Source organism: Perca flavescens, chromosome 24 (genome assembly GCF_004354835.1).
Source record: "Perca flavescens isolate YP-PL-M2 chromosome 24, PFLA_1.0, whole genome shotgun sequence".
NCBI lineage: Eukaryota > Metazoa > Chordata > Actinopteri > Perciformes > Percidae > Perca > Perca flavescens.
The window spans coordinates 12,496,744-12,524,386 of record NC_041354.1 but is presented as its reverse complement, the minus strand read 5'-3'; the positions used below and the strand labels follow the sequence as shown (position 1 = coordinate 12,524,386).

Sequence of the window (27,643 nt, the reverse complement as noted above, 5' to 3'; positions counted from 1 at the left end):
GTGGGAAAAACTCAACCCAACCACCACAGAGATTTTGTATACAAATAAATCTTCACTTACAGGACACAAACACACACAATAAATGAGCACAGGAAACGCTTGTGGGACCTGACTCAAGCGCATTTTTATTGAACGTTTATAACTGTTAAAAACATGTATAAAATTGGTCCTGTTTCAGAAACAAGGCACGCATAGTCATGTCAATGTTCAGTGTTCATGTCATTATTAGCATTATCATTTTGTCAACATCATCAGCATCATCATCGGCACCTTCCATCTCAGTATTTGTCTAATAGTAGTATCAAGCATTCCCTAATATAAAAACACTTTCCAATTTTTGTTCATGGAGGTTACATTTTTTTTTATTCCGAGCAGCAAGACAATATTCATGCAAAAAACGGTGGTGGAGGAGAAGATGCGAGCTGACTGGACTGACGGGTCTTTAATAGTAGGTCTCCCGTTCCACCCAACCTGGACACACAGGGAGCGACAAAAAAACAAACCAAATAGAGATTTTAGAGGCACCTTCCTGGGTAAAACAGATAGATTTGATCTTGATACTTTATTTAAAAGCATGCAAAGAGACTGGATGATGACAAAAGATTTAAAAATGATAGCGGAATAAGACTTAAGCGTCTCCACCCTCACTGAGCAATAAGAATTATCCACAAGGCAGAGGGAGGTGGAGAGGAAAAACGGGAGACAAATGGGGCAGAAGAGCTGGCGAAAAAGGCAAAACAAAATGTGCAGGAAAAACAACAGCAGAGGGAAGAGAGAGAGAGAAGGATAATACAAGAGAAGACCATAAAAAGCATGGATACTGGACTCACCTCCTGGGCTGCGTCTGAGGATCAGCTTACGGATTTCATCATAGATAAAGATGAGCAGGGAGTAGGGGAAGGCGCAGAACCACCAGTTGGGCCTGGAAAACACACACACACAAAAAAAAAAAAAAAAAGAGATGAGAAACTGATCCAGTGCCCTGAGCCTGGATGAGCAACATGTGGTAGGTGGAGTGAGCACAGAGTCAACTAGATTTGTGCGCGGGCTTACTGGTGAATTGTGAGGTGAGTTTTTGTGCTTTACTCACTTGAGAGGGTACATCCTGAGGGCGACGCCCATGCCCGGGCAGTAAGAGAGGAAGGCGGCCAGGGCGGTCTCCTCAAACAGCCCAAAGATCAGGATCTTGTTCCTGGAAGCACACAGGGGAACCATTAAGACCGACCAGGAAAATGAAGACTTCAAAGCAATTTGAGTGACTGGCCTTAAAACCCACCTTTTTAGGAGAGCTTTTGAGTAAACTCGTCCCCTTTTCCTTATTGTTTTTGTTTCATTTCATTCTATTTATTTACTTTTATTTTCATGCTCTCCATGTGTTTTTATTTTTTTTAGCACTATCATGTAGCACTTTGAGATTTGCGTAAATATTAAGTGCCTTACAAATTAAATGTATTATTATTATTATTATTATTATTAAAATAGCTAGGATTGTAAAAAAAAAAAAAAAAAAAAAAAAAAACCTCATCATCATCATCCTGGTGCCAGGACTTTTTAACTATTGACACTGAGCCAAAGGCCCTGACGCAAACCACAGTCTGACATGCCTTTTAAAATACACTTCATATGGTTTAGAGCCCAAAATAAACACTGAAGTTATGTAGAGGTCTTCCTAGAAAAGCACAACAGCTAGTGCAATATGGAAAAAGGAGGCATGACGGAGAGAGAGACTCGGGTGTGTTTTCTGATAATACCAACGACTCAAAACGTAAACAGTTCCGAGTTGGAAGAGGATGCTGAAGTGCTCTCAAATATAGACTGGTTGTTTGTTGTACTCACTTCATGCCCTGTTGGAAGACCGAGTTCCTCCTGGTTTTGCAGATGATCAGATCGGCCCACTGGACGACAACAATACTGGCGAAGAAAGCTGTGTGACACGTGAACTCCACGATCTTCCTCTGCTCGTAAGTCTGACAGGGAAAACACACACATACACACACATCAGAAAAACAGATCTAACAGGTGATGAGGACCAAATTATAACCTTCTACAATACATGTTAACTGACCCACTGCTGTCCATAGCTGTCCTCCAGATCATTCATGTATTTGTTATCCCAGTTCACTCGGATGCCCAGCAGGGTGGAGGGCAGGAAGCCATTTTCAGCCAAGATCACAAAGTAGGTGAAGAAACCTGCCAGTGCCTGGATCATACCTGCAGGGCAAAGATGTGATTGGATGAAGGCATTAAGTTAGGAAGTCAAAAGTATGTTTGAGCGAGTCACCGAATCACTCGGATATTGTGTAATCTTTTGATTAATGGCTGAAAATGTCTTTTGAGCAGTTTTTAGCCATGAATTAATGCACTTAATCAGTCCATTTAGAATTAGAAACAAAAGCAAAACAAATTGGCCTTTGTGGTACTTTGGGAGAAATAAGATGAATGACTGAGTCAGTAAATTTGATTAGTCTTTTGGGGGGGGGGGATTTTAAGGACTACCATTTGATGAATGAAATTAAGTTGTCTTCTGTGAAATTAGAGGCTTAAAGGGAACCTAATATTTTCATTTTAAAAACGTTCATACTATTATTTTGGGGTTCTACTAGAACATGTTTACATGCCTTAATGTTCAAAAAACACATTTATCTCATACTGTCTGTCTGAACATACCATACATTTAGCACCTGTCTCCTAAAGCCCCCGTCCCTGAAAAAGCTCAGTCTGCTCTGATTGGTCAGTGTTTCCAGCTCTGCACCATCACAGACGGGGAATGACTGTAACGGCACTTTCTAGCTACTGTATATTTAGCATAGTTGTGACATCACAACCGTACACAAGTCCTGACGGCCCGTTTAAAAGGCACAGTTTCTGAAAACTGGTTGTGTGCATTTCTCTGCGTATTGAAGCCATGTCCACACGTACCAAAACTATCTTTACTCTCCCTGGAATCGTGTCAAGAATATTTGCGTCCAAACGGATCCAATTTGTAAATGACTCAACACGCTACTTCAAATTGCAGGCCTATAGGTGGCGCTGTTTCTGCTACAGAAATTCACCAAAAACGGAGTAGAAGAGGCGGAGCATGTGCGTAACGCTTGCGCGCTGTATACATCCTGTGGCAAACAAAACTCATCTTGTGATAGCACGTTGTTCAGTTTGAATAATTTATCTAATCCTGTCTCGTACCGTTACTACTCCACTGCTCGTTTGTCCATTACTGGAATTGTTGGGTCTTTGTAAATTATAGAGTGTGGTCTAGACTTACTCTATCTGTAAAGTGTCTCGAGACATGACCTGATTAAGAAAATTAATAGGTGGTCTGCTCCTTTGTGCAATAAGGTTTTAAAAAAGGGCAACAGCATGTCTCAACAAAAATATAAATAAAGTCATTACCGGAAACAAACAGATTGGTCTTACAGTAGCACAGTAGTAGTAGTAGCACAGGTTCAGGAGGGTCAAACCTATTCTTGGCTTCATAACCGAAGAGGGGAAAATCAAAAGCCAGAGGCACTGCTCTGTCATCACTCTCACGCACAAGTTCTCTATCAGTATGAGCCTATTTCTGGTGCATGCCACAGTTGTAGTTATCTTGGACAACCCAGATAGTGAGATTCCTTTCCAGAAAAAGAAAAATAACAAGGAGCCATGGACTGGTTGTGGTTTGATTTTTAGCAGTGTTACTTGGTATATTTGGACTTCTAATCACAAGTAACACAAAGTGTCTGTTTACCGATCTGTCCGTAGGCTATGCTGATGAGCCTCTCGTTCACCAGTTTGTCGGTTTTGGGGTTTCTGGGCTGTCTCTTCATGATGTCGCTCTCAGCAGCTTCATAAGCCAGGGAGATGGCAGGGACCTGGGAGACATGACACAATCAATGAGCACACCGACTTAGAGAACCTAATATAAAATCTTTCCCCCCCAGCTTAGTTTTCACTAATCACAGAGCAAAGAATAGATGTCGTGGATATCGCTACATGGCACCACATTTTAGAAATTTGTCCATCTTTACCATGTCAGTGCCCAGGTCAATACAGAGGATGGTGACGGTTCCCAGGGGCAGAGGGATGTTGGCGATGATGAAGAGGAGGAAGGGTGTGATTTCAGGGATGTTACTGGTCAGAGTGTAGGCGATGGACTTCTTCAAGTTGTCAAAGATCAGACGGCCTGACGACAACATGAGACAAGTGCATACAGTCATTTATTTTAATCATTTTAACCCTTCAGCTAAATATGAACATTACAAATCCAGTGAAATTGTCGTCATTTCTTTGCTAAATTTAAAGTCATTCAGCTCCGAAAGCTTTAAAAGTATTCTGTTAAGTAGGGCTGTGCAATTAATCGAAATTTAATCGCGATTATGATTTCGGCTCCCAATGATCACAAAAACAGAATAATCGGGAAACAATTATTTAGCTCATTACGTTTTGCAAGTAAACTCTTATTTTCTCTTGTGTTCTGAATGAAAAAATAAAGTTTCAATAGGAAAAGTATTACAGCAATTTCACAGTTGTCTGCGGGTTTTTTTTTGTTTTTTTTTACTGTTTATTTATTTGACTTTTTCCACTGTTAAAGTTCAACAATTGCAATATCTTTCCAGAAGTCAACGAGTAATCCTGTTAAATGATTGGGATTTCAATATTGACCGAAATAATCGTGATTATATTTTTTCCCATAATCGAGCAGCCCTACTGTTAAGTACAATCCGTTACCTTCTTCCACTCCGGTAACGATGGAGGCAAAGTTGTCGTCGAGCAGGATCATGTCAGCGGCCTGCTTGGAGACGTCAGATCCAGAGATCCCCATGGCGACACCAATGTCGGCCTTCTTCAGAGCTGGAGAGTCGTTCACACCGTCACCTGTGACAGCCACAATGGCTCCCTGCAGAGAGAGGGACGAGAGATGCGTTGAGGGAAATATTAATGGCTGTGTGTGGAAATTACAGTCACAAAGAGAAGGAAAAGTTAAGTAAAAATGAAGAAAGAAATATAAAAAAAGGAGCAAAAAATAAACAAAATGTTTGACTTAAGCTGAGAGAAATCAACTGATTTGTGTGTGTATAAAAAGAAAAACTGACTTATTATTCGAGTTAACAGATCAGTCACTTTCACTTCGGAGAAAAGTCACCATTCTTGCTGTTGAGTGGCATTTTCATATTCCTAACTAAAGCGGGATTTATGCTTCTTGCTGAGGCTCTATGCAGAGCCTTCGCTGTAACTTACGTAAGTGGACTGAAGTTCATACTTGTGCGTTGGTATGTGCATCAATTTTTTTAAGAGAATAGCAGGGCCGGCATGTGTGCGCGCGAGCAAGGGAGAGAATGACGGGGATTAGCGAGTGCCGACTCTATAGAGGCGTAGTGGGAGAAACTAAGGGGTCTCCCCTGTGCTTTCTGACAAGGGTCGGAAATCTGGAGCAGAAGAAGTTACACCTCTCCTTGATTTCATGTTTATGGAGAAGGAGAACCAGGAAATGAGTGGCGGGGAAATGCAACGCTGCCAAGCGGACCAATCGCAGTTGTGTTCTGTGTAAAGGGTTTCTGCAGAAGTCAAATTTCAGACTTTTTGAAGACCATTTTAAGACCATTATGAATGGAAATTTAAGACCTGTATCACGACATTAAAGTACAACAAAATGCAGAGTCACAAATGTACTTGCAAAGTGAATAAACTTATTCAAATTGAATAAAAGCTACACAGAGTAATAATAATCTATACTGCAAATTATATTTGAACTAACGAAAGAAAGAACTACGACACCACGGACAAAAATAAATAAATAAAAGATATTTCAATGAGCATTAGAGGTAGCGTTACATGTACGCAGAAAAATTAAGACCTGTTTAAAATGATTCAAGACCTAGAACACAATACTTAAATACCTACCATTTTGATTTTGAAATTCTAGACTTTTTTTTTTTTCTTCTTCCTCTTGAGCAAAAGCGAATGTCACAGCCATTTGCGTCTTTCTACTGCAAAGACAGCCCAGTTTCATGAGAGGGCCATCCTTCCCAGCTTCCTTTAAGCACAGTGAACGCTGCACTGCAAATAGCTCGGAGAGGCTATGTGGCTGAAGTTATTGAGGAACTGAATTTAATTAAAGTTATTGGGCTCATAATATGAAACGTCAATAACAAGTCGTCACTAATCTCCCCCCCTCCTACTCCTCCTCCTCCTCCTCCTCCTCCTCCTCCTCCTCCTCCAGGAAACATGTGGGATGCACTGCAATACATTATGGTAATACTTTGTGGGAAGACCACACAGAATGCAACTCAATAGTATTACATTTTGGTTATTTCCAACTATTTTGGCAGAAATATATTATGTAGTCAGGGTTATCTTAATTACAAAAAGAAGGCCAATAGAAATTTTTGTGCTTGCCCTCAAATAGGTGATAATTAACAAAAGACATTTTTAAATAATAAATAAAATATAAATAAATAAAACCATAGTCCAAGTCCACACAACTCTAAACCGCGTTCGCTCAGTCTACTGATGCAGTCATGAATATTTATGCAAGGTCACAGCTCGACAAACATTAAGCTTGATTATCCTGCCAAAACTTAGTCATCACACCAAAGCAATAATCAGAAATAAGCGTTGGGGGGAATAGGGTTATCAAATATTCACTCGTGAATTTACATAATAAGTCACAGGCACACTCTGTGTACTCCTGTTATACAGTTTGGCAAACACTGCAGAGACTCGTAAAGGCAGAAAAAAAACTTCTCCCTGACACACTAAACGCCTGCTGATGTGTTTAGTCCCCACCTGTCTCTGGCAGCCCTCCACAATGATCAGTTTCTGCTGCGGTGAGGTTCTGGCGAAAACAATCTCGGTGTGGTACTTCAGGATGTCGTCAAGCTGCTCCGGGGCCAGATCTTTTAGGTCTCCACCATGGATGACACAGGCCTTGGCATCTCTGGAAGGAATACAAAGCCATTAGGTTGAACTTGTAGCTGCCCAATACCAGAATAATCATGCTCATAATCCAATGACAACTGTGGAGCAAAAGTACTTTGGGGGTTCCCTCTGTATAGTCAGTACCTTGGGTTGACTTCGTTGACTGGGATGTTAAGACGCGCAGCAATGTCCTCAACGGTCTCGTTGCCTTCGGAGATGATGCCCACACCCTTGGCGATGGCTTTAGCTGTGATTGGGTGATCACCTGTTACCATGATGACCTGGGACAAGGGGAACATGTTATCAAGCCTGGGGATTTCACTCAAATTCTTCCATTATATTGTCATTTACACAACCACTAAGAAGTAAAGATTTAATATTATTAACATACCTTGATTCCAGCGCTCCTGCATTTGCCCACAGCGTCGGGAACAGCAGCACGAGGAGGGTCGATCATGGACATGAGGCCGATGAAGCACAGGTTTTCAGTGGGGAAGTTCACCTCCTCAGTGTCAAAAGCAAAGCCCTCTGGGAACTGGTCGTCAGGCAGGTTGAAATGGCAGAAACCTGGAGGTAGGTGGGGGGGGAGACAAGACGAAAAAGCAGTTTAGGATGGGAAATATTGCCCAGTGAAGTGATTTTCAGAGAGGGTCATTTGAGGGTCATCTCAATCCCAGCAGCCGTCCATCCTTACCCAGCACTCTCTCTCCCAGACCTCCCAGTTCCAGGTAGGCGTTCTGGAAAGCGTCTTTCAGCTCTTCGTCCAGAGGCTGCTCTTTGCCCTGAATCATGATGGTGGAGCAGCGGTCCAAAATCCTCTCTGGGGCACCCTTCATCACCAGCAGGTGCTTGGACTCCTCAGGTGTTGCATTTTTGTGAATGGAAAGCTAGGAGCACATGAGGAATAATACAAATGTTCAATCTGAAATGCTTGATTTGAGCTACGCTCTTTGCAAAGAGAGACAAACGAGAAAAGAGATGAACAAAAAAAATGCAAGCAAGCAGCAAACTATGTTTTGGGCTTTCTTGACCTTTAACATTAAGCTAAATCAGAGAATCCTATACATGAATCAATTTTTAACAATTAGCAAAAAAATCATAATGGTTAGCACAAAGACATTAAATATTTCAAAAGCACATGACTTTTTATTTTAATTTTAATTAATATTCCTGTAACAGCACCCGAAACAGTTGGTCTCCACATACTCATGATTTCAAAGAATGACATGAGCTAGCTCCGCGTCCCATACCTGGTACTTGTTAGTAGAGTTGAACGGGATCTCAGAAATTTTGGGGGTTTTATTTCTCATTTCCTGGACTGATCCGCAGCACAGCTCGATACATTTCAGCAGAGCCGACTCCGAGGCGTCGCCAGCCACGTCTCTCTGGTGGAGGGAGAGGGAGAGGAGAGGGAAGAACATTAATCACAGGCACAAAGCTCACCGGGCGCAAGTCACAGAATAACAAACATCCTGTTGGTCAAAGCCTCGCTGTAAAAGCCTTGGAATTGAGGACTGTTTGCGGCAGTGTTGTGGGGGCAATGTTATGGGGGGGGGGGGGAGCTAAGAAAATTTAAAGTAATTTTTCCATGACTTTTTAATGGAACATAGTGCTGAGAAAAAAAAAGGCAGTTCTCAATAAATGGCCAGAGGCATGGTCGCCATGAACAAATACAAGCTGGCCCCATTATATAAATATATTATATTATTATATAAACTCCTGGTGTCTGTCATATAATAATTCTAAACTTGTATTGTCCTGTTTGAGTCACTGTGAGCGTATGCGTGTTAATATTGTTAAAGTATGTACAAGGCCTGGTACCCTCTGCAGTTTAGGTAAATAAAATGGCAAAAGCGTTACCAGCGGAAACACTGGTAGCAACAGCCAATGGGGAAACTCCTAACACTTGACCGACCAATGGTGCAACTTCATCACTAACTCACTTTCAGTTAATCAGGGACGGACTTTCACGTTTTATAGGGCTGCGTGGTCCAGCCAAAAATAATGAGCAGTGAGAGACAGCTAGACATTTACAGGTGATTCACACACACACACACACACACACACACACACACACACACACACACACACACACACACACACACCTGAGGCTGGGCTCCCATGAAAATCTTGGAGTCAAGAGACATACGCACATCTTGGTGTGTGTGTGTGGGTGTGTGTGTGTGTGTTTTGGGGGGGCAGGGTTAGGAATAATTATGTGGTTACGAAATGTGTTCACTCCAGGGAGAGAGAAAACAAGCCTGCCGCTTGTAGCCTGTAGTGAAAAACATCTCTATGAAGTGTATGATATTAAGATCCAAATATGTGTATATGATTACAGGGAAATGCACTTTTAAGGCCATATCGACATCAAAAGAGGAAAAAAGATCAGGTCTTAAAAAAAATTTCAAAAATTAATCCACAATTCTCTTTTAAAATAGGTTTAAGTCTCCCTCTTTATATTCATACACAAACTCATCTTTCATTTAGTACACTTGAACTTGTGTTGGCATTACTATAAATAACATGAAGCCAATATTAGGAAAAAAGAACACTAGGGAAGAGAAACGCTTATTTGCTTTAAAAAAGGGGCACATTCAAATTAGAAAATGAGTCAGCAGTACAGGACTTAATGAGCACACTAACTAAAAACAAACAGGAAAAAGCTTTCTTGTTGTAGGAGGGATGAGGAAAGACAATATAGACTTCTGTTTTTAGTCCAAAGAGCTAATTATTTCCTTAATAAGGTTACATTTCGTGTAATAAAAAAATAAAAATAAAACTCCATTCTGAGGGTTGTTGTCTCAGAGAAGCCTTAATTTTGGGGGAATTATTTATTGAAATAAACAGAGAAAGAAATAAAATTGCAGGGTAAAAAAATAAAAAAATAAAATAATTACCTTCAGGATGGGAAGGTTGGACTGCTCTGCCAGGAAGACGGCACGGTTGCAGAGTCCGGCGATTCTGGCCAGGGCAGCCCAGGTCGCAGAGCTCCTGTCAAAGGAGGTCCCGCTCTGGTTCTCCGTGGTGTCGGCCTCGTGGATCTGGTTGTCGAACCACATGTGGGCCACGGTCATCCTGTTCTGGGTCAGGGTGCCGGTCTTGTCGGAGCAGATGGTGGAGGTGGAGCCCAGGGTCTCGACAGCTTCCAAGTTCTTCACCAGGCAGTTCTTCTTCGCCATACGCTTAGCAGTCAGGGTCAGACACACCTAGAGATGGGATTGCTTGGGTCAGTTAATGGCCAAGTTGTTCTCTTTTTTTTTGGATCCGTAGTTAGACCTTTAATAAACAGAAACACCAGGACTCACGGTGACAGTAGCCAGGAGACCTTCTGGCACGTTGGCGACAATGATACCGATGAGGAAGATGACGGCCTCAAGCCAGCTGTATCCGAGGATGAGGGAGAGGACGAAGAAGGACACACCGAGGAAGACGGCCACGCCGGTGATGATGTGGATGAAGTGCTCAATCTCGATTGAGATGGGGGTACGTCCAACTTCGAGTCCAGAGGCTAGGGTGGCGATTCGACCCATGACGGTACGGTCTCCCGTGCTGATCACGATACCACGGGCAGTTCCTGTCGAAAGGACGATTACGTATGCATATATTATTATTTTATTATTATTTTACTACAGAGCCTCTGAACTGCCGATACAATGTAGCACGGTCTCGGAAGGGCTTTGAATTGATGTATCCTGTCGTCGTACCTTCAACACAGTTGGTGGAGAAGAAAGCAACGTTCCTGGTCTCCAGCGGGTTCTCGTTGGAGAAGTCGGGAGTACGAGTCTGGGGCTCGGACTCACCGGTCAGAGAGGAGTTGTCCACCTGAGCAGTGAAACAGACTGTGATTGACGGAAGAAAGAAACACAATGTAGCTACATCCGCCTTAGGAAAGAAAATATATTAAAAAAATAAATAAAAAACGGAGAAGATGGCTGCCACAACCTTTCTTTCTAAGGAAGGAAAACAAATTCTCCAAATATTATCCCTTTTTTTTTCCTCTGTGGCTAAAACAGCTACTGAGGGGGCATATGGCAGATTCAGGATTGCAGCAAGAGCTAGATGATGCAGAGGCAAGTGACAAGATATAACAATGAATGACGCAGAGGCTAATGGAAAAGCAAGGGGAACATTTGGGTCAATTTTTGCTCTCGGGTGTTTTTGGTTAAGGGCCCAAAATGGGTCACGTACTTGGGGTTTTTTGTCCCCATAATAAGACTACCACTAGTCACAGGAAAGGCATGAGTTAGAGCTGGGCTATATGGAGAAAATCCAATATCACGATATTGTTGATGACCAAATACCTTGATATCGATATTGCGGCGATATTGTAGGGTTGACAATTGGTGCTTACAAAAACAGATTTACACAATGAGATTTTTGATAAATAATCCTCATTAAATTTGTATATAATAACTAAGTGGATGAAGGCAAACAACAGAAAAGCTAGAACAGTCTGGTAAATTAAAAACATTACAACACTTTACTGTAATCCAGCCATTAAAACCAGGAAAGACAACACTAATGTCATATCACGATATTACGATATCCAAAATCTAAGACGATATCCAGTCTCATATCATGATATCAATATAATATCCATATATTGCCCAGCCCTGGCATGAGTCTATTTATGAAAATAGTGACCGCAAAGGAAAAGTCTTAAGAGGGCAGTTTGGTGCCTCAAGCTCTACTTTACATTCTGATGACAATGAAATGTCAGCAATATGTACAAGGTGCTTGACATTGTTGGGAATTCATAATTAAAAACAACAGAAAGTAATTTATTGCTCCCATCTAGCAGTATGCTGAGGTTTTATGAGGGGGGAGTACATGGCACAAAGTTCTAGAGGTTCAAGGCACTAACACATATACATGTTTTGTGTGCAAACTAAAGCCCAGCAGCAGACTGAAATTGAAAAGGTCTAGGTACCCCCTTTAATGAGGATTAATTCCTTAGAATATGGCTCCTGGACCGTAGAAAATAACTTGTGTCAACAGGTCCCCCACCTTGCAGCCGTGGGCCGAGATGATTCGCAGATCAGCGGGGATCCTGTCACCGCCTTTCACCTCCACCAAATCCCCGACCACCACCTCCTCAGCGTTGATGTTCTTCTTCTCGCCGTCACGGACAACCAGGGCTTGCTACGAGATGAGAAAACGGCGGAGACAGACGCTTGTGTGAGACCAAGGAGAAAGCGAGACTTGCCCGTTTTATTTTCTGTGCCTCCGTGTTTTTAATAAATGATGAAAAGGATTTTTTATAATTAACCTCCAAATTATTTAACAGGGCTAATGAGAATCAGATGTCAAGAGGACTCCATTGTTTTTGTACCGCAAAGTGGAAAAGACCTTGAATTAACATACTAAATTAAGAGTTGACAATACCACAGGGTTGTTAGGAAGAGGTTTCAGTATAGTGTTACTCACTGTTCATTTGTTGTAAGCACGTTCATGATTATGTACAAAAAATGTCTCAAAATGTAAGGGGCACCTGTGGGACCAGGTTCTTGAAGGAGTCCATGATCTTGGAGCTCTTGGCCTCTTGGTAGTAGGAGAAGCAACCAGTGATGATGACGACAGCGGAAAGCACCACACCCAGGTACAGCTGTGAACGTCAAAAATAGTCACAGGACATTAGGGGGTTACGTCTAATTTATGGGAACAATATAGACCATTAGTAGATAAAGACCACTACCTTACTTAGTGTATTGCAATATTTTTAAATTTCAATTGGGGGCCAGCTACTAGGGATGGACCGATTATTGGCCCTGGCCGTTTTTTGGCAGTTTGCAAATTATCTGTTATATTGTAAACTGTTAAGTTAATTAATTAAAAAAAGGGCGCTACTTTGACTTAATGTTCCGCCCACAACACTATCGGACTATCTTTTACTGGGTATTCAGACTCTTCAGAAGAGGTCATTATCTACACTTGAGTTTCTGCGGGCAAATGTCGCCAGATGACACTAGCGACTGAACACAGCCGTACTAAGAAACACAGAGTTGTGTGGAGCGGATAGTCTTGATTAGCTTTGTAGCAACTCATTTGGCGATGGCTTGAATGTAACGGATATTCATTAATATCAAAAAGTTACGCACTAAAGCTTTAAAGCATTTAAACCAGGTGTAGTGTTGGAGTTTGTAACATTTCAAAACCTTAATTTTGACTTTGATTTGATTTTCATTTTCACGGTAAATGCATAATCTCTTCCAAATATTGGTTATCGGTTTCATTAATTACAAATAATCAGTATCGGTCTTGAAAAAACAGTATCTGTCGATTCCTACAAGCTTCTAACAGTATCTACTATTTTGTGCTGTAAAACTGGCTAATCCTGAACCCTACTCACCACACAATGAAGAAATAATAGTTTGTATTACATTGTACCTGGAAAACTATAAAGTTATTTCCCTATAATACCTACATATTGACACAATCACCATATTGTCAATGTCATAGCACCAACAGACTTCATAACAAAAAAACATCAGGAAACATACCCTCATAAAAATCGCAACATTGTATGAAATTGACCTCGGATGGCTCAGCATTTCTTGGGTTTTACATCAAGCTACGATTAAAGCATGAACTATACGGACACATCAAGACGCTACATGGACTACAAGGACATTTTCTTACATTGTCATTAGCAGGCTCATCCTCCATTGCAGCCTGGATACCATAAGCCAGGAAACAGAGGAGGGCACCAGTCCACAGAAGCATCGAGAAACCGCCAAACATCTGAAGGAAAACAGAACAGGAGTGACCTTTTAAGCCTGACATTTGAGTAAGATGCACCATTTGTGAAACTTGGAAATTAAGCGATAGAGGCTACATTTAAACATTCATAGGAGCTGGAAAAATAAAAATGTGTACAAGAGAGAATGTGCTCTCAGTCATGACAGTCCTCTACCACCAAGACAGATGGTGTACAGTTTACAACAGGGCTGATGTAATACCTGTTTGCAGAATTTGACCCATTCTGGGGTGGTGGGGGGAGGAGTGAGGGCATTGGGCCCATCACGAGCCAGGATCTCAGCAGCCTTGGCACTAGTCAAACCCTGATGCGAGAAGAAGATACCGATTCAGTTACAACAGTTGATAAAAGTTACGATTCTCGGGCCAGTGTTAAAACAACAAATCATTTATTTTAATAGGCACAACCTTAGTGTTTGCCAGCCAACCACACATGTACACACAAACTCACTGACACATATCCAAGTCAAGGGGTGGGAGTGGGGGTGGGGGGTCTGTATGTGCTACTAGTCGCCTAGCAACACAGCATCAACAGAATAAACAAGGCTGTGTCATTCAGCAGGTAGGAGGAAGAAAACTGAAGAAGAAGAGGACAATATGGGAGAGGAGTAATGGGAGGCAAATAGGATCACATGAAATCAGGGCACAGGGACTTCTGCAGCTAATAAATTATTCACACACACACACACACACACACACACACACACACACACACACACACACACACACACACACACACACACACACACACACACACACACACACACACACACACACACACACACACACACACACACACACACACACACACACACACACACACACACACCATTCTCCTTGATCTTTTCCTGAGTGATCAGGAGCACATTTGCATGAGGAGAGAGGGCCAGTTGGAGTGTGTGATTGAATGTGGTGGGGGGTTGAAGGCATGTCTTAAAGACATGGATCCTGCATGCCTTAAACACACTCCAAGAACACACTGGACAGGCAAATCATTCATACCGTTTTCTGATGTGGTTTTTGCTGTCAATATTTAATGAATGAATGAACAATTAAAGGTATACTATGACATTTTAATTTGCTTTTTTGCTGAGATTAAAATGAGAAGATCCATACCGCTTTCATGTTTTTTAACGGTAAATTTGAAGCTACGGCCAGCTTCAAGCCTAGAAGCCTGTTAGCTTAGCGCAAAGACTGGAAGCAGGGGGAAACGGCTAGCCTGGCTCCGTCCAAAGATAAGAAGATACACCTACCACCACCATAAAGCTAAATATTAACCATGAAGCTAAATATTAAGATCATCCCTCTTTCTCTCGATCAACGTTCTTTGTTTAGTAAGCGCTGGGAGAGCTGAGCCTGTAGTTGCTGATCACATCCTTCATTCTGTGAGAGGAGGTCTCGGCCCTCTGTAAACAGAGTCCTCGGTTTAATTCATCTAAGCCGCATTAATCATTCAGTCGCTGACAATCCACTGACAGAGTCAAGAGAAAAATGAAAGTTAATGGCAGCCGCTATGCTGCCGATGTTTTGAAATATTTATATGATCTCCATGATTAATATGGACACTTTTGATGGAAACTCTTTTCAAAATGACATTACGATGCCAGACTTTGGAGTAAAGAATGCTGGCTGTCAAAATGACATCTCAGTGGGACTTTTAAAGCGATACACCTTTCAGGTACAACACATTCAAAAAAACAGACACACCGACAAATAATACAGCACATTTCCCCAGTTATCTCACTCACATTGTTGAGGTCGGTTCCATATTTGCGATTAAGTTCATCAAGGGTCAGCTTGTGATCATCCTGCAAGGACACACGGGGAGAAAAGAAGGTGGCGTCAGTCCTGTGTTTAGGTCTGTGTACATGCGTGTATCTATTATGTGTGTGTGTGTGTGTGTGTGTGTGTGTGTGTGTGTGTGTGTGTGTGTGTGTGTGTGTGTGTGTTCAACATGCCCAGACCCAGTGACATTTACAGCTCAATGTGTGCAGACCTTTCACTTTAAAATAAACTACCTCCCACAAGTAGACCTATGACAGATAAACATTCCCAGTTAAGGGAAAAGAATGAATGGACGGATGAGGAGCCAACAAAAGACACAGGGGAGGTTGCAAGAAAGCGGGAAGGAGGAGGAGAGGAAGAAAAGTAAGGGAAAGCTAAAAGGGAAATAAGTAGGAGGAATAGCAGAAGGAAGATGGTAGGTGAGCAACAAATGAGAGAAAGAAGCATGAAATGAAGTGAGGAGGGAAGGAGAAAGTGAAAGAGTACATTTTCAGTTCTGGTATGTGATTTTACGAGAGAGAGAGAGAGAGAGAGAGAGAGAGAGAGAGAGAGAGAGAGAGAGAGAGAGAGAGAGAGAGAGAGAGAGCACAAAGAGGTATGTGAAGGGAGGAGAGGTAGGAGAAATAAAACCGAGAGAATGGGATGACGGCGGAAAATGAGGGGGAAGAGCTCCTGAGGCCAATGAGAAGAATGAAAAACAAAAAAAGTGAAGCTGAGACACTCACCATGTCCACTTCTTTCTTCAGTTCATCCATATCTTTCTCTTTCTTCTTCCCCTTTGCCTTCTTCTTGCTGCACTGCTCCGAGGTCGCAGCGAGCTCATACTGCTCGCGTCCTTCCTGGAAACAACAAAAAAAAAAAAACATTGTTTAGTAACATAATATTAAGTGAGGATGAGCAATAATGCCCTCAGCACAGATGTAGACTGGGACACAACCTAGTGTACAGGTCCAGGGTCAGAAATGCATTTGTTCTTGAGCTGGTTACCATCATTTCTCATTTTCTCTTATTTCTGCCTCCGATGGTGCTTAGTAGAGCCCTTTAAGGCAACGCACAAGCTTCGGTAAATGTTTTATACCAGCTGTAATACACACTGGATATTTTACAGTATGATTATGGATACTTTGGTGCAAGCTGCCCTTTCAAAAATACTGTATTATCACTATAATGATAAAATAACGGATATAATCTCTTGTTAAATTACAGTTTTCTATCGTCTCCAAACGTTATACCATATGTTGGAGCTGAATTTGTCAGATGTGGCAGCAGTTTGAATGAGTAATATTCTCAGAAAGTGAGCCTCAGTTAACACATGCATGTATGTGATTAAAGCCACAATGTACCCACAAGTCTTGATATCGAGCATGGCTGTGTTACAGCCTTAAACGGAGTAGTTTCAGGGGCCTGAAGATATAAAATTACCTAGTTATTCGAAAGCAACTTAATTTTGTGTAGCAGGAATGGGTTTTTTCTCCGCTTTCCTATCCTGTTTAGCATGTCCCGACCCCTCACATTTATCCCACGAGTCACGACCCTTTGGGCGGGGGTCACCATTGATTTAGATCAGCTGATAGCACATGACCAACTACAGCTAGTCTGATGTCATATCATTTGCACTGCAAAAGTTTACAACTTTACTGTGTGGCAACAAAAGTGACATTAGTGCATTAAGAGAGATACGGACTCCTGCTGAGGTTTGATGACTCAAAACGCCAGAAGAGGCTTGTCATAGTGGGTCAATGCACACACAGAACCAGATATAAAAAAGTACACAAAGCACAAAGCCAAGTCGAAAACTGAAAAAAACATGGCCTAAATTGGGAGACAAACTGCCACAAACTAACAAACAGTCCAACAGTCTTCTTTATCACATGCAGTTATGTTGTGAGATGAAGAGCCCTGTTGGAGGAGCAGAAAGTCAAAACAAAGTCTCGGATAATGGCTTTATGTACACGAGTGCCATCTGTCACTGAAAAAACAACTCTATGGGGATCCACTTTTTCAGCATTTGCAAACTTTTGAAAGACTTTTTTTTTTTTTTTTTTTTTTATTGTGAGAGCAGCTTTTAAGAAACCACTTCCTTTTCTTTTAGTCCAACTTCATCAGCTGATTATTAATTAGCGTCAAAGCTGAGCTTGGTATGTCTTCAACATGTGTGTATATTGATTTAATCCGAAGTAATCCATGTATCTTCCAAACCCGTGACGATCACTTAGTGCAGCTTAAAGGACCAGTCAAGCTCAAGAGTGTGTGTACATCAACAATGTAACCAAAGGGAGGAGCACCATGTAGTTTTTGGTCAGTTGGAAGATAAGTGCTTTTTGTTTTTTTGCATGGTGAGACAGATTTAGGCTGCAGGGCAGGGGTGAAAACTAAATTCACTTAGAGACATTTCTAAGTTTAAAACTGGATCTCACAGAAACACAATTTAAGATGTGGAAATAGGTGAAACACAAACATTTCAAGTACAGAAATATCCTTAATTTGTGGGACTCTTCTTTTACTTGACATTCCCTCATCATGCCATCAGCTCTGGCACAGAGTGACAGTCAGCCTCTCCTCGGTCCCTTTCTCTCCGCTGTCTCTTCCGCATACATCCCCTCTTATTATTATGACCAGCGGCCACTGTAGCTGACAGAGCAACAAAAGGTTGTGTCTTAGACGGCTGTAAACCGGACGGTGTGTGAGACAGCGTGACAGAGAAAAGCTGAATAGGGAGGAAGGAACGAGGACCAGGGACAGAAGACGTGCTGAAGTGGAAATTAAAAAGCCCAAAAGATTCAACAATCTAGCAAAAGGGAGTGCTAAAATCATGAACTTGAATATGAGAGTAAATCACTGGGCAGTGAACAACAAAACTATTTCGATCGTCTCTTAGCCAACCCCAAATAGCTCGCCAAGTCAGTGTGTCAGCAAACATCTCCATCCTGCCCGCTGTCTTGCCGCAAGTGTAATCAGGTGAGTTGCCAACAGTTAGTATGAGCCTACACTCCATTTATAGACTCATTTATGGAGAGATGTATCGCCCTGAAGGACATGTTGTACAAGGAACACTAGTGGCTTGACTTAACAGGTGAAAAATGTGTAGGCTTCGGTGTGTGTGTGTGTGTGTGTGTGTGTGTGTGTGTGTGTGTGTGTGTGTGTGTGTGTGTGTGTGTGTGTGTGTGTGTGTGTGTGTGTGTGTTAATCACAGAGAGGGAGAGAAAGTTAAGCCTGTATGTGGTTTCAGGCAGGTAACGCGAGAGCGGAGCCAACATCGATTAGCGGTTAAGGCTCATCTATAATTCAGCTCTGTACAAGTATCAGAGGTTGTTAGCATGTTAGCAGGGAGGTAGGCTTCCGAAAGACTACAAATGAGCTATTTGTCTGCATGCAGCACCACAGCGTGAAGCAGCCATTTTGGAACTCTTTTCGAGAACGATATATTTGACACAAAATGACCCAAGTGTGGCTCCCCCCACGGCGGTATGACCACATATGGACATCAGTCACGGAAACACGCCAACTAATATTGTTTATCTACTGCATTAGCCTTTTCAAGTTTCCCAGGGAGTCAGTAGAGCAGAGTGTGTGATCCTAGCACATGTTGTTATTGTAGCTCGAGCCCCCTGGCCGGCTAAGCTGGGAAAACACGAAGCCTGGTTCTGGATCACTGCGGCCAGATCTTAGCCTCTGGACCCCCGAGGGCCCCCAGAGGCCATCTGGCTGATGGCAAATCATTCACAAACCATGGTCCAGAGCCCAAAGTTGGAACTCTTGAAAGACTTTATTTCCAACAGACATGACAGAAGTGCTAGTGGTCTGTTTGAGCCTCATTCAAATACTAAGATATTAGATGTATTGTTTCCTGTTTATATATAGCATAACATTCAAGTATCTGTCAAATACAGATTGCATTTTATAAAACCGTTATATTGGTAGATATTTAAAGGTCCCATGACATGGTGCTCTTTGGATGCTTTTATATAGACCTTAGTGGTCCCCTAATACTGTATCTGAAGTCTCTTTTATATAGACATTAGTGGTCCCCTAATACTGTATCTGAAGTCTCTTTTATATAGACCTTAGTGGTCCCCTAATACTGTATCTGAAGTCTCTTTTATATAGATATATTATTATTATATTATATAGATAGATAGATAGATAGATAGATAGATATATACACATATATATATATATACACATACATATATATATACATATATATATACACATACACACACACATATATACATATATATACACATACATATATACATATATATACATACATAGTATATAAAAAAAGATTTAATAATTTAATTTAAAAAATACATAAAAAAATCATCCATGATTACTAAAATTATCAATTCAGTTTTATTTATAGTATCAAATCATAACAAGAGTTATCTCAAGCAGGTCTAGACCACCCACCCACACCCACCCACACTTTACAAAGACCCAACAATTCCAGTAATTGTAGGGTACATCCTAAGTACACTCAAATTAGCTGTGCATTGTGGGTATTTTATAATGGACTATAGTATTCGAACAACATTACAAAATGGCGAACACACAATATAGTGCACTATTCCCTGATAGGGAACGCTTTCGAACACAGCTCAGGTATTTCAAGTGCACCACTTCAACTCAATAAATGGAGACGGAGAAATGCCAGAGAAGTAATGTTAACCTATTTCAGGGCACGTCGTCCCTGGTAACAGACTCAAAGAGTGAGCTGATATTCAAACGTTTTTTTTTTTTTTTTTTTTTAACTGTGGCATTCTGTTCTGGAAAGCTGCTACCATGTTAGACCAGCAGCTGACAAGAAACAGTGAAGTCAGAGCTGCTGCCCAGTCCTGCATCTGCCCTTGACATTTCCTTTAAAAGACTGCGAGAACTGAGAAGTCAAGATAGTCGTAATCAGACAACCAAGCTGCTGTTGACACATCTACACCCTTATCTATGCTCACGCATTTTTGCTACAAATTTAGTGCACTTGAAGACCCGGGCTACAACACTTGACTGACATTTTTCTTCATTCGGTTGTCTTTATTCTTATTAATATGTGTAGTTTGGCGAGTGGGCGTACAGTTAATCTCAAAACATGTGTGTGCAGGGCCTTCAAGGGAGAGTCCCAATTTGATCAGACAGTTTCTCTCTGAAGTTCCACTTGTCACACTTTCAAATAAACTTTAGAGACACTTTCAGGATTTACTCATCTTACTCACAGTACAGAGATTAATTCACCTACCTCCAAACCACTTCCTGGTATCATTTTGTGACAGATACTGCCATTAATGGTATTAATAAGATGGACACAATCATGTTTTTCTTGTACATGACATCATAGTCCATATACAGTACAGGCCAAAAGTTTGGACACACCTTCTCATTCAATGCGTTTCCCTTTTATTTTCATGACTATTTACATTGTAGATTCTCACTGAAGACATTTAAACTATGAATGAACACATATGGAATTATGTACTTAACAAATAAGTGTGAAATAACTGAAAACATGTCTTATATTTTAGATTCTTCAAAGTAGCCACCCTTTGCTTTTTTGATAACTCTGCAAACCCTTGGTGTTCTCTCAATGAGCTTCATGAGGTAGTCACCTGAAATGGTTTTCACTTCACAGGTGTGCTTTGTCAGGGTTAATTAGTGGAATTGTTTCCCTTATTAATAAAAAAAGCAAAGGGTGGCTACTTTGAAGAATCTAAAATATAAGACATGATTTCAGTTATTTCACACTTTTTTGTTAAGTACATAATTCCATATGCGTTCATTCATAGTTTTGAAGCCTTCAGTGAGAATCTACAATGTAAATAGTCATGAAAATAAAAGGAAACACATTTGAATGAGAAGGTGTGTCCAAACTTTTGGCCTGTACGGTGTATATATAATGAGATGATACAATGAGGCTTTCTATGCCCAATGCTGTTTTAATGCAACTACAATTCACAGATATGATATTTGTCCGTGTTACAGGAAGCCTGAAAATCCTTTTTGGTATGCACCTTATGCGTTTGTGATTTGTGCGATGCATCAGAGGGGAAATAGGGTGAGAAGAGGGCACAGAAAAGCCCAAATGGGAGGATGCTCTACAGCCTACTGGACACAACAATGGCCCTTTGAACAACTTCCATTAAAATCTGATTCAAGAACAAACAAAAAGGCTCAGAAATCTTTTCACGTGAGCGTTAAGACCACGGGGCACGTGGTCCACGCACTGCAACGCTGCATTTTCTTCAGCCTTTATGGAGATTTGGGGGAATTTCAAAATGCCTTCGTGCAGAATACAGACTGAAATGCTTCATGCAGTGAAGTCAAAGTGTAGTTTACAACCAATTTAAGTGTTGCTTACAGTAGGGAATGAAGACCCCATACTGATCCTGATTCAGCGGAGCAGTGTCCCGGTCAGGAAAACTAAATGAAAGTTATCTGGGAGTTTTTTTGTGAAAATTGAGGAGAGAATGAGAAACGGTCAAACTGAAAAACAGTTCGAGAAAAGCTAGGGTTTGTGTGAGAAGGACATTGAGAACTCTTCAAATAGCAACGAAACCCTAAAAAAAAGAAAAAAAAGCTTTCCCTCGCCTGAGAGAACAGCAACCTACTGGCTCCAACTAACTTCTGAAGCGAGAGTTCGGTCAAGCGGTCGCATATTTTAAAAGCACACACTTTTTTTTCAGACTTGAATTCCTATAATGGTCCTTCCTAGTCTCTCTCTCTCTCTCTCTCTGTGAATGGACAGAGTCGAGTCTTGTAGCACCTCCCCCCACCCCCATTTCTTTCCTCCCTTCTTCTCCCTCCTACTCCCCAACATCCCCTCTCGCCTCCCCCATTTACCCTTTCATTTCCTCCGAACTACCCCCCTTTTTTCTCCTGTGTGTTGATTTACACACGGCCCGTGTTTAACACTCCCTTCACGTCCTGTGCAACATTCACTTTTCTTCCGGCAGAACAAAAGTGAATGAATGAATCAATGCCTTTCCTTCTTGCAAACTTCACGGGCCCTTTTCTACTGCCCAGGTGACGCACACCACTCACGTGACAAATGCCACCATCTACTTACAGAAAAACAGTTGAAAATGGAGGAAAAAAAAGGTTTACATTTCTCGGCACTTCAATCTCTGTTGGGAAAAGCAACGTTTCTAAAATTGTACAGTTGCGATCCTGTTCAAATGTGGCGTCCTGCTGCTGACACTGACTTGGCTCTTTAGAAACTTAAAAATGTCATGAACAAAAAAGGAAATATCAATTTTCAGTCAGTCAAACTCATCGGCAGAGAACGCACAAGGCATTTCTTCCGGAGCTTTTCTTTCTTGAGCTTTGTATTCATTGAATTTTCTTACAGATTATATATATTTCTATATAGTTCATTCCTCATACATCAAGTTGATAAAATGGAAGCCTATAGGCAAAGACATTATGTCGTCATACAAGAAAGGATATTCCCCGGCCCCGACAGGTATACATTTCATGGTAAATTGTTCTCTATGTGGGGAAAAACAAGTAATTTAAGAGCTGAACAGACCCCGGAGGGGATCTGGACTAGAATGAATGAACCACTAAATCAATGGCTCTTTTTATTCACTTCCAGAGCTTAGCCACACCTCCGTGACATTAACTGGCCAAGACACCATAGCTACAAGTTGCATCATTTCCTCAATGGGGGGAGGAAGAGCTGAATGTGTCCCACATTATTTATCTTTAACATTCAAACTTCCTGTGTTTTCATGTCATAAATCACATGCACAATCCACCCAGGGATTCAGACTACAGTACTTTTGAGGCCGGGATTATGGTATGGAAAAAGTCACGTTTCCTCATCGATGCGTGGACAGAGGCCAGGGGAACAGTGTGCTCTGCAGTTTGGTTATATTTTAATGTTCCACTTTTGCCAGCGCAACAGGCTCGCAGTGAAAGTTCAAAGAGCTGTCACAGAAAACAAATCTCACGGTTCAAGCTGCTTAGCCAAACAGAGGAAAGGACAGAGAGAGAGACAGAGAGACAGAGAGAGGGAGAGAGGGAGAGGGAGAGAGATGACATGTGAAAGAATAAGAGAAAGAGAGGGAGGGGGAGCGACAAAAGGAAAGAAAAGAGATGAGAGAAACAGCAAAAGCAAAAAGATAGATGAAACAAAAGTACAACTATGAGGCAAAGGGATTTAGGGGGGGGGGAGGAAAGAAGAGGGAAATTGAGTGAGTGTGAAAAAGAGAGAAAGAGGGAGTACGCTGCGTTCTGTCACAGACAAGGGGTGGCGTGTGACAAAAGCCCCGGTTAATACAGAATGACTGCCAAGCGGAAAGAATGTTAAATCCTCAGAGAGAGAGAGAGAGAGAGAGAGAGAGATGGAAAACAGGTACAAACAGAAAGAACAAGGAGGGAAACAGACTGTAAAGAATGGATGTGAAGGTATAGAGGGGGTGCCCCTTCCGCTGAGATGAAGAGCGGCCCGATGGCTGACATGCCGGGTCAGCTCACAGCGGGAATAATAATAATAATAATAATAATAATAATAATAATAACCAGCAGAATCCTCACTTGGAGATAGGATGGTGGCTTTTGTGGTCGAGTGTTAAAGAGATAGATCCTCCGTTGAGGAATTTACCTAAATCTTGTCAAATGTGAGTTGCTACATGGTCTAATTGAACTACACTGGCAGAATGTACATATCTGAAAGCATCGGATTTAAAAAAAAGAAAAGAAAAATCCTCAGATTCCCACCATGGGTCTCCTGTGACTTTGACAGCTGTCTCATAGCTCCTGCTCTGCAATCGCTGCCCAGTTAGCCGGTACGGGTGACAGGACAGGATTAACATGTTAGAAATTGTAAATTTTCGCCTCGATTTATTCAGAAAAGAAAATTTTCACTAAAATATAGACACAAATGGGTCATTCATTAGAGTAATTGATCAATATTGCACTTTAGAAATGGAATGTTTTCAGCACCACCCCAGTGTTTTCGCTCTCTCTCTCCTCCTCTCTATCAAGTCTGGGAGCTGAGTTGCTCAACGGTGGCAATGCGGCAACTGGTGTCTCCTGGCTCGCCCTAATACGCCCCCCCCCCTCCTCCCCCTCCCTCCCTCCCTCTCTGAAGCAATCAATCCCTCCTCTCGCTCCTCTCAGCTAACTCACTTGTTACCCATCAGTGTTTTCCCATCACATCGGTCGACACACACTGTGCGATGAGAAAACACCGAAAAAGGGCACGCAAAAGCATTCTCTCGTATTTGTTCAAAACACGAGGGGAAACTGGGAAAAATAATAATAATAATCATCACTGTTGGACTCTTCTCATACCGGTGCTCCTTCTCACTGCCCTGATTCTTCTCCATTACATCAAAACAACTTCTCATCCTCCCTCTCCTCCCCCCTCCACCTCTCTCTCTCTCTACTCGCACCAGGAAAGCTCTGTAGCGGCGAGCATCTCTTCCAAGTCTTTGCCATTTTTCTGTGCCAGCACTGAATGTATTGGAGGAGAGAAGAGAAGAGGAGGAATGGAGGGGGGCAGGAAAGGAGGGGGGAGACGCAGTGGGGAAATGGAGGGAGGTTGGATGGGGGCAGGGCACGGCTTTCATCGCGTATTGGGGAGGAAAAGAAATTCATCAGCAGCCAAGAGGCCGAGAGAGAAAGAGAGAGAGAGCGCAAAGATTTTCAGAATTGTAAATTAGCATCATTGGGTGAAAAAGGAGGAAGGAGCGAGACTGAATGAGCCATTCTGCTTTACATCTCCCGCCAGATCCCTCTCAGTCCATTTTGCTCCCTTTTCACTCCATCCATCCATCCATCCATCCATCCATCCATCCATCCATCCCTTGTAGGCTGAATCTCTAATGAGCGAAGCTGTTGCGCAGCATGGCAGGGTGTGGCGACTACTGACTTTTCATACAACAGGGTTCAATTTCATCCTATACAATTCAAGTTTGTGGAAAAACAGAACAATAACAGAAGAGTCGCCGGTAAATCTAAAACAAATTTAATTTGTTACGATACAATATCCAAGCTTCGAAAGGTGGCGACAACAAACAACAAAAAGCAGCAACGATGATCAGAAATTCCAATTTTTATATGCCTTATTCCTGGAAACTAGGACAACTTTAATGCTGTTTACTACAATGCATTTTTTGAATTTGCATCATAGCAACTGTGTGTCAACCTAAAAGGCATTCACACTCCCAAGCTACTTACTTTTCCCTTACAAGGTGTGCAGATCTGACTTTAAGATAAGTTGGAGATCATTTTGGTCACAGAGCTCCAAATCTCCCAGCAAAAAAGGGGGGAAGAGAAAAAAAACGTGGCATAATGGACTTTCAACATATCCCTCCCACTGCCAAGCCATTTCATACCCATGGATGTATCCCAAACATACACAACTGCTCGAAAAAGTGCCACACTAAGAAAGCTAAATGTTAAAAAATAAATGACAAAACAGCTTCTTTTTGAAAACTACCTCATGATTCCACACAAAAAAATAAGCACGTATCAAGAGTATATTTGAACAATTTTCCGACTTAAATTCGACCAAAAAAATAGCCCTCCACGGTTATAACGTCGCAGCTATAGCGTCAATTCCAGTCCAACTTTGACAGTCCAGGCGTTTGGTTGGAGCTCATCCAGTTACGTAACCGTCGCTGAGAAGCATCTTTTGAGAGCAACGGAAACTTGTATTTCTTTTCGAGTTACGTTACTTTTTACTGCCAGCCTAGCTAGCTAAATGAAAGGTGGGTGGTCTTGCGCTTTTGGGGGGTTGAAAACACGGAAGTCGTCAAAGTAGTTTTGATACAGCCAACAGCAGGCATTTTGAGAGAAAAGATGAGGCTTGTTGCTTATCTTAACACATGGTGAACCTCCACCTACCACCCCCTCCCGTGACAACATCAACATGTATTAAGTAAACCACTTGTTTGAATGCCGAAGTTTTAAAACCCGTCTTGTCCCCACCACACACCTCAATATGAACAGCGTTAGCGTCCGCGAAGTCAAACAAAAGACAACATTTTCATACTCACTCCTCTTCCCATGGCGGCTAGGATGTGGACTTAATTCTTGCCCACTTCAAGTACAATTTGGGAAAGAAAAAAACTCCACTTTAAAAAGGATGCACCATCAAAAATCTTAAAACAAAATAAAACTCCAGGATGTGTCCGTTATTATTATTGGTGGTTGTTATTTTTTTAATTTTTTTTTTAATTTTTTTTTGTCTTCTTCAGCACGTGTCAACCGTCCGGAACACACATCGGAGCTCGCGAGCGGCCGCGGCAGAACCTCCAGTACTTATAGACGGCGTTCCTTCCATTGTGACGTCGACGCCGTTTGTCATGGTAACCCCACGGATGGAGGCGGGGCGTCCACCAGTACTGGGCTTCTTCTTCTTCTTCTTCTTCTTCTTCTTCTTCTTCTTCTTCTTCTTTTCAGTTTGTCATGCAACACACACACACACACACACACACACACACACACATTCACTCACACACACAGGGCACACATTATTCACTATGTAAAATGTTGTTTATAACAGGACTGGACACTCTATGTCATTGTTTATTGATGCTGTTTAGATACGGTTTTATATTTAGTTTCCATGTATCATTTGAATGAGATTTTTTTTTTTTTTTGCACACTGGAATCATATGGAATGTCTGCTCGCAATATTTAATTAAGAATTAAAAAAAAAATAAAAACAATCACAAAAAAAAGCATCATTCACTACGGATGAGCAATAAGATCCACTGATAGGAATCAAATACAAATAACTGAGCGAAATGATCAATAACTATGATAATATTACAGGAAAACACAATGATAGCTTTTCTATAGGCCTATTCTTAAAGGAATGGTTTGGCATTTTGGGAAAGCCAGTTAGCTTAGCTTAGCACAAAGACTGGAAACAGGGGGTGGAAAGCTAGGCTCGATCCAGTGCTGAAACGCCAATTAACTTGCTAGCCTACATCTTGTTTGTTTAAAAACTATTAAAAAAAATTACAATTTGCCAACAACAGTCTGGTTGCCTGGCAACAGCTTCCAGCCAAGAACTAGTTTAGTTTAGCAAATAACCCCTTGCAAAACAGCAAATACAAAAAAATCATTTTCTTAAACATTTCGTACAGTTTAAACAAACACTATATACAACATGTTAAACAGTGAGCGTTAGAAATGCTGCCGGGCGAATTTTGTCTTCTTTTTGTCGTTCTCTTCCGACAGAGCATCTTTGTGC

General features: G+C 41.6%; 1 protein-coding gene across 1 annotated transcript; it reads right to left on the bottom strand.

Annotated features, from left to right (window-relative positions):
• Window positions 1-99: 99 nt before the first annotated feature.
• LOC114550887 (sodium/potassium-transporting ATPase subunit alpha-1) lies at window positions 100-26,736 on the bottom strand. The gene is made up of 23 exons (XM_028571849.1): window positions 26,439-26,736; window positions 16,167-16,280; window positions 15,405-15,464; window positions 13,860-13,961; window positions 13,540-13,641; window positions 12,392-12,505; window positions 11,908-12,042; window positions 10,605-10,722; window positions 10,206-10,474; window positions 9,798-10,106; window positions 8,148-8,282; window positions 7,592-7,784; window positions 7,289-7,464; window positions 7,042-7,178; window positions 6,766-6,916; window positions 4,708-4,876; window positions 4,008-4,162; window positions 3,728-3,851; window positions 2,066-2,211; window positions 1,837-1,967; window positions 1,091-1,192; window positions 831-922; window positions 100-471 (listed from the first exon to the last, which is right to left on the bottom strand). Exons 1-23 carry the CDS (start codon window positions 26,448-26,450, stop codon window positions 443-445), a joined length of 3,075 nt encoding a protein of 1,024 aa, XP_028427650.1. The 5' UTR covers window positions 26,451-26,736; the 3' UTR covers window positions 100-442.
• Window positions 26,737-27,643: the final 907 nt, after the last annotated feature.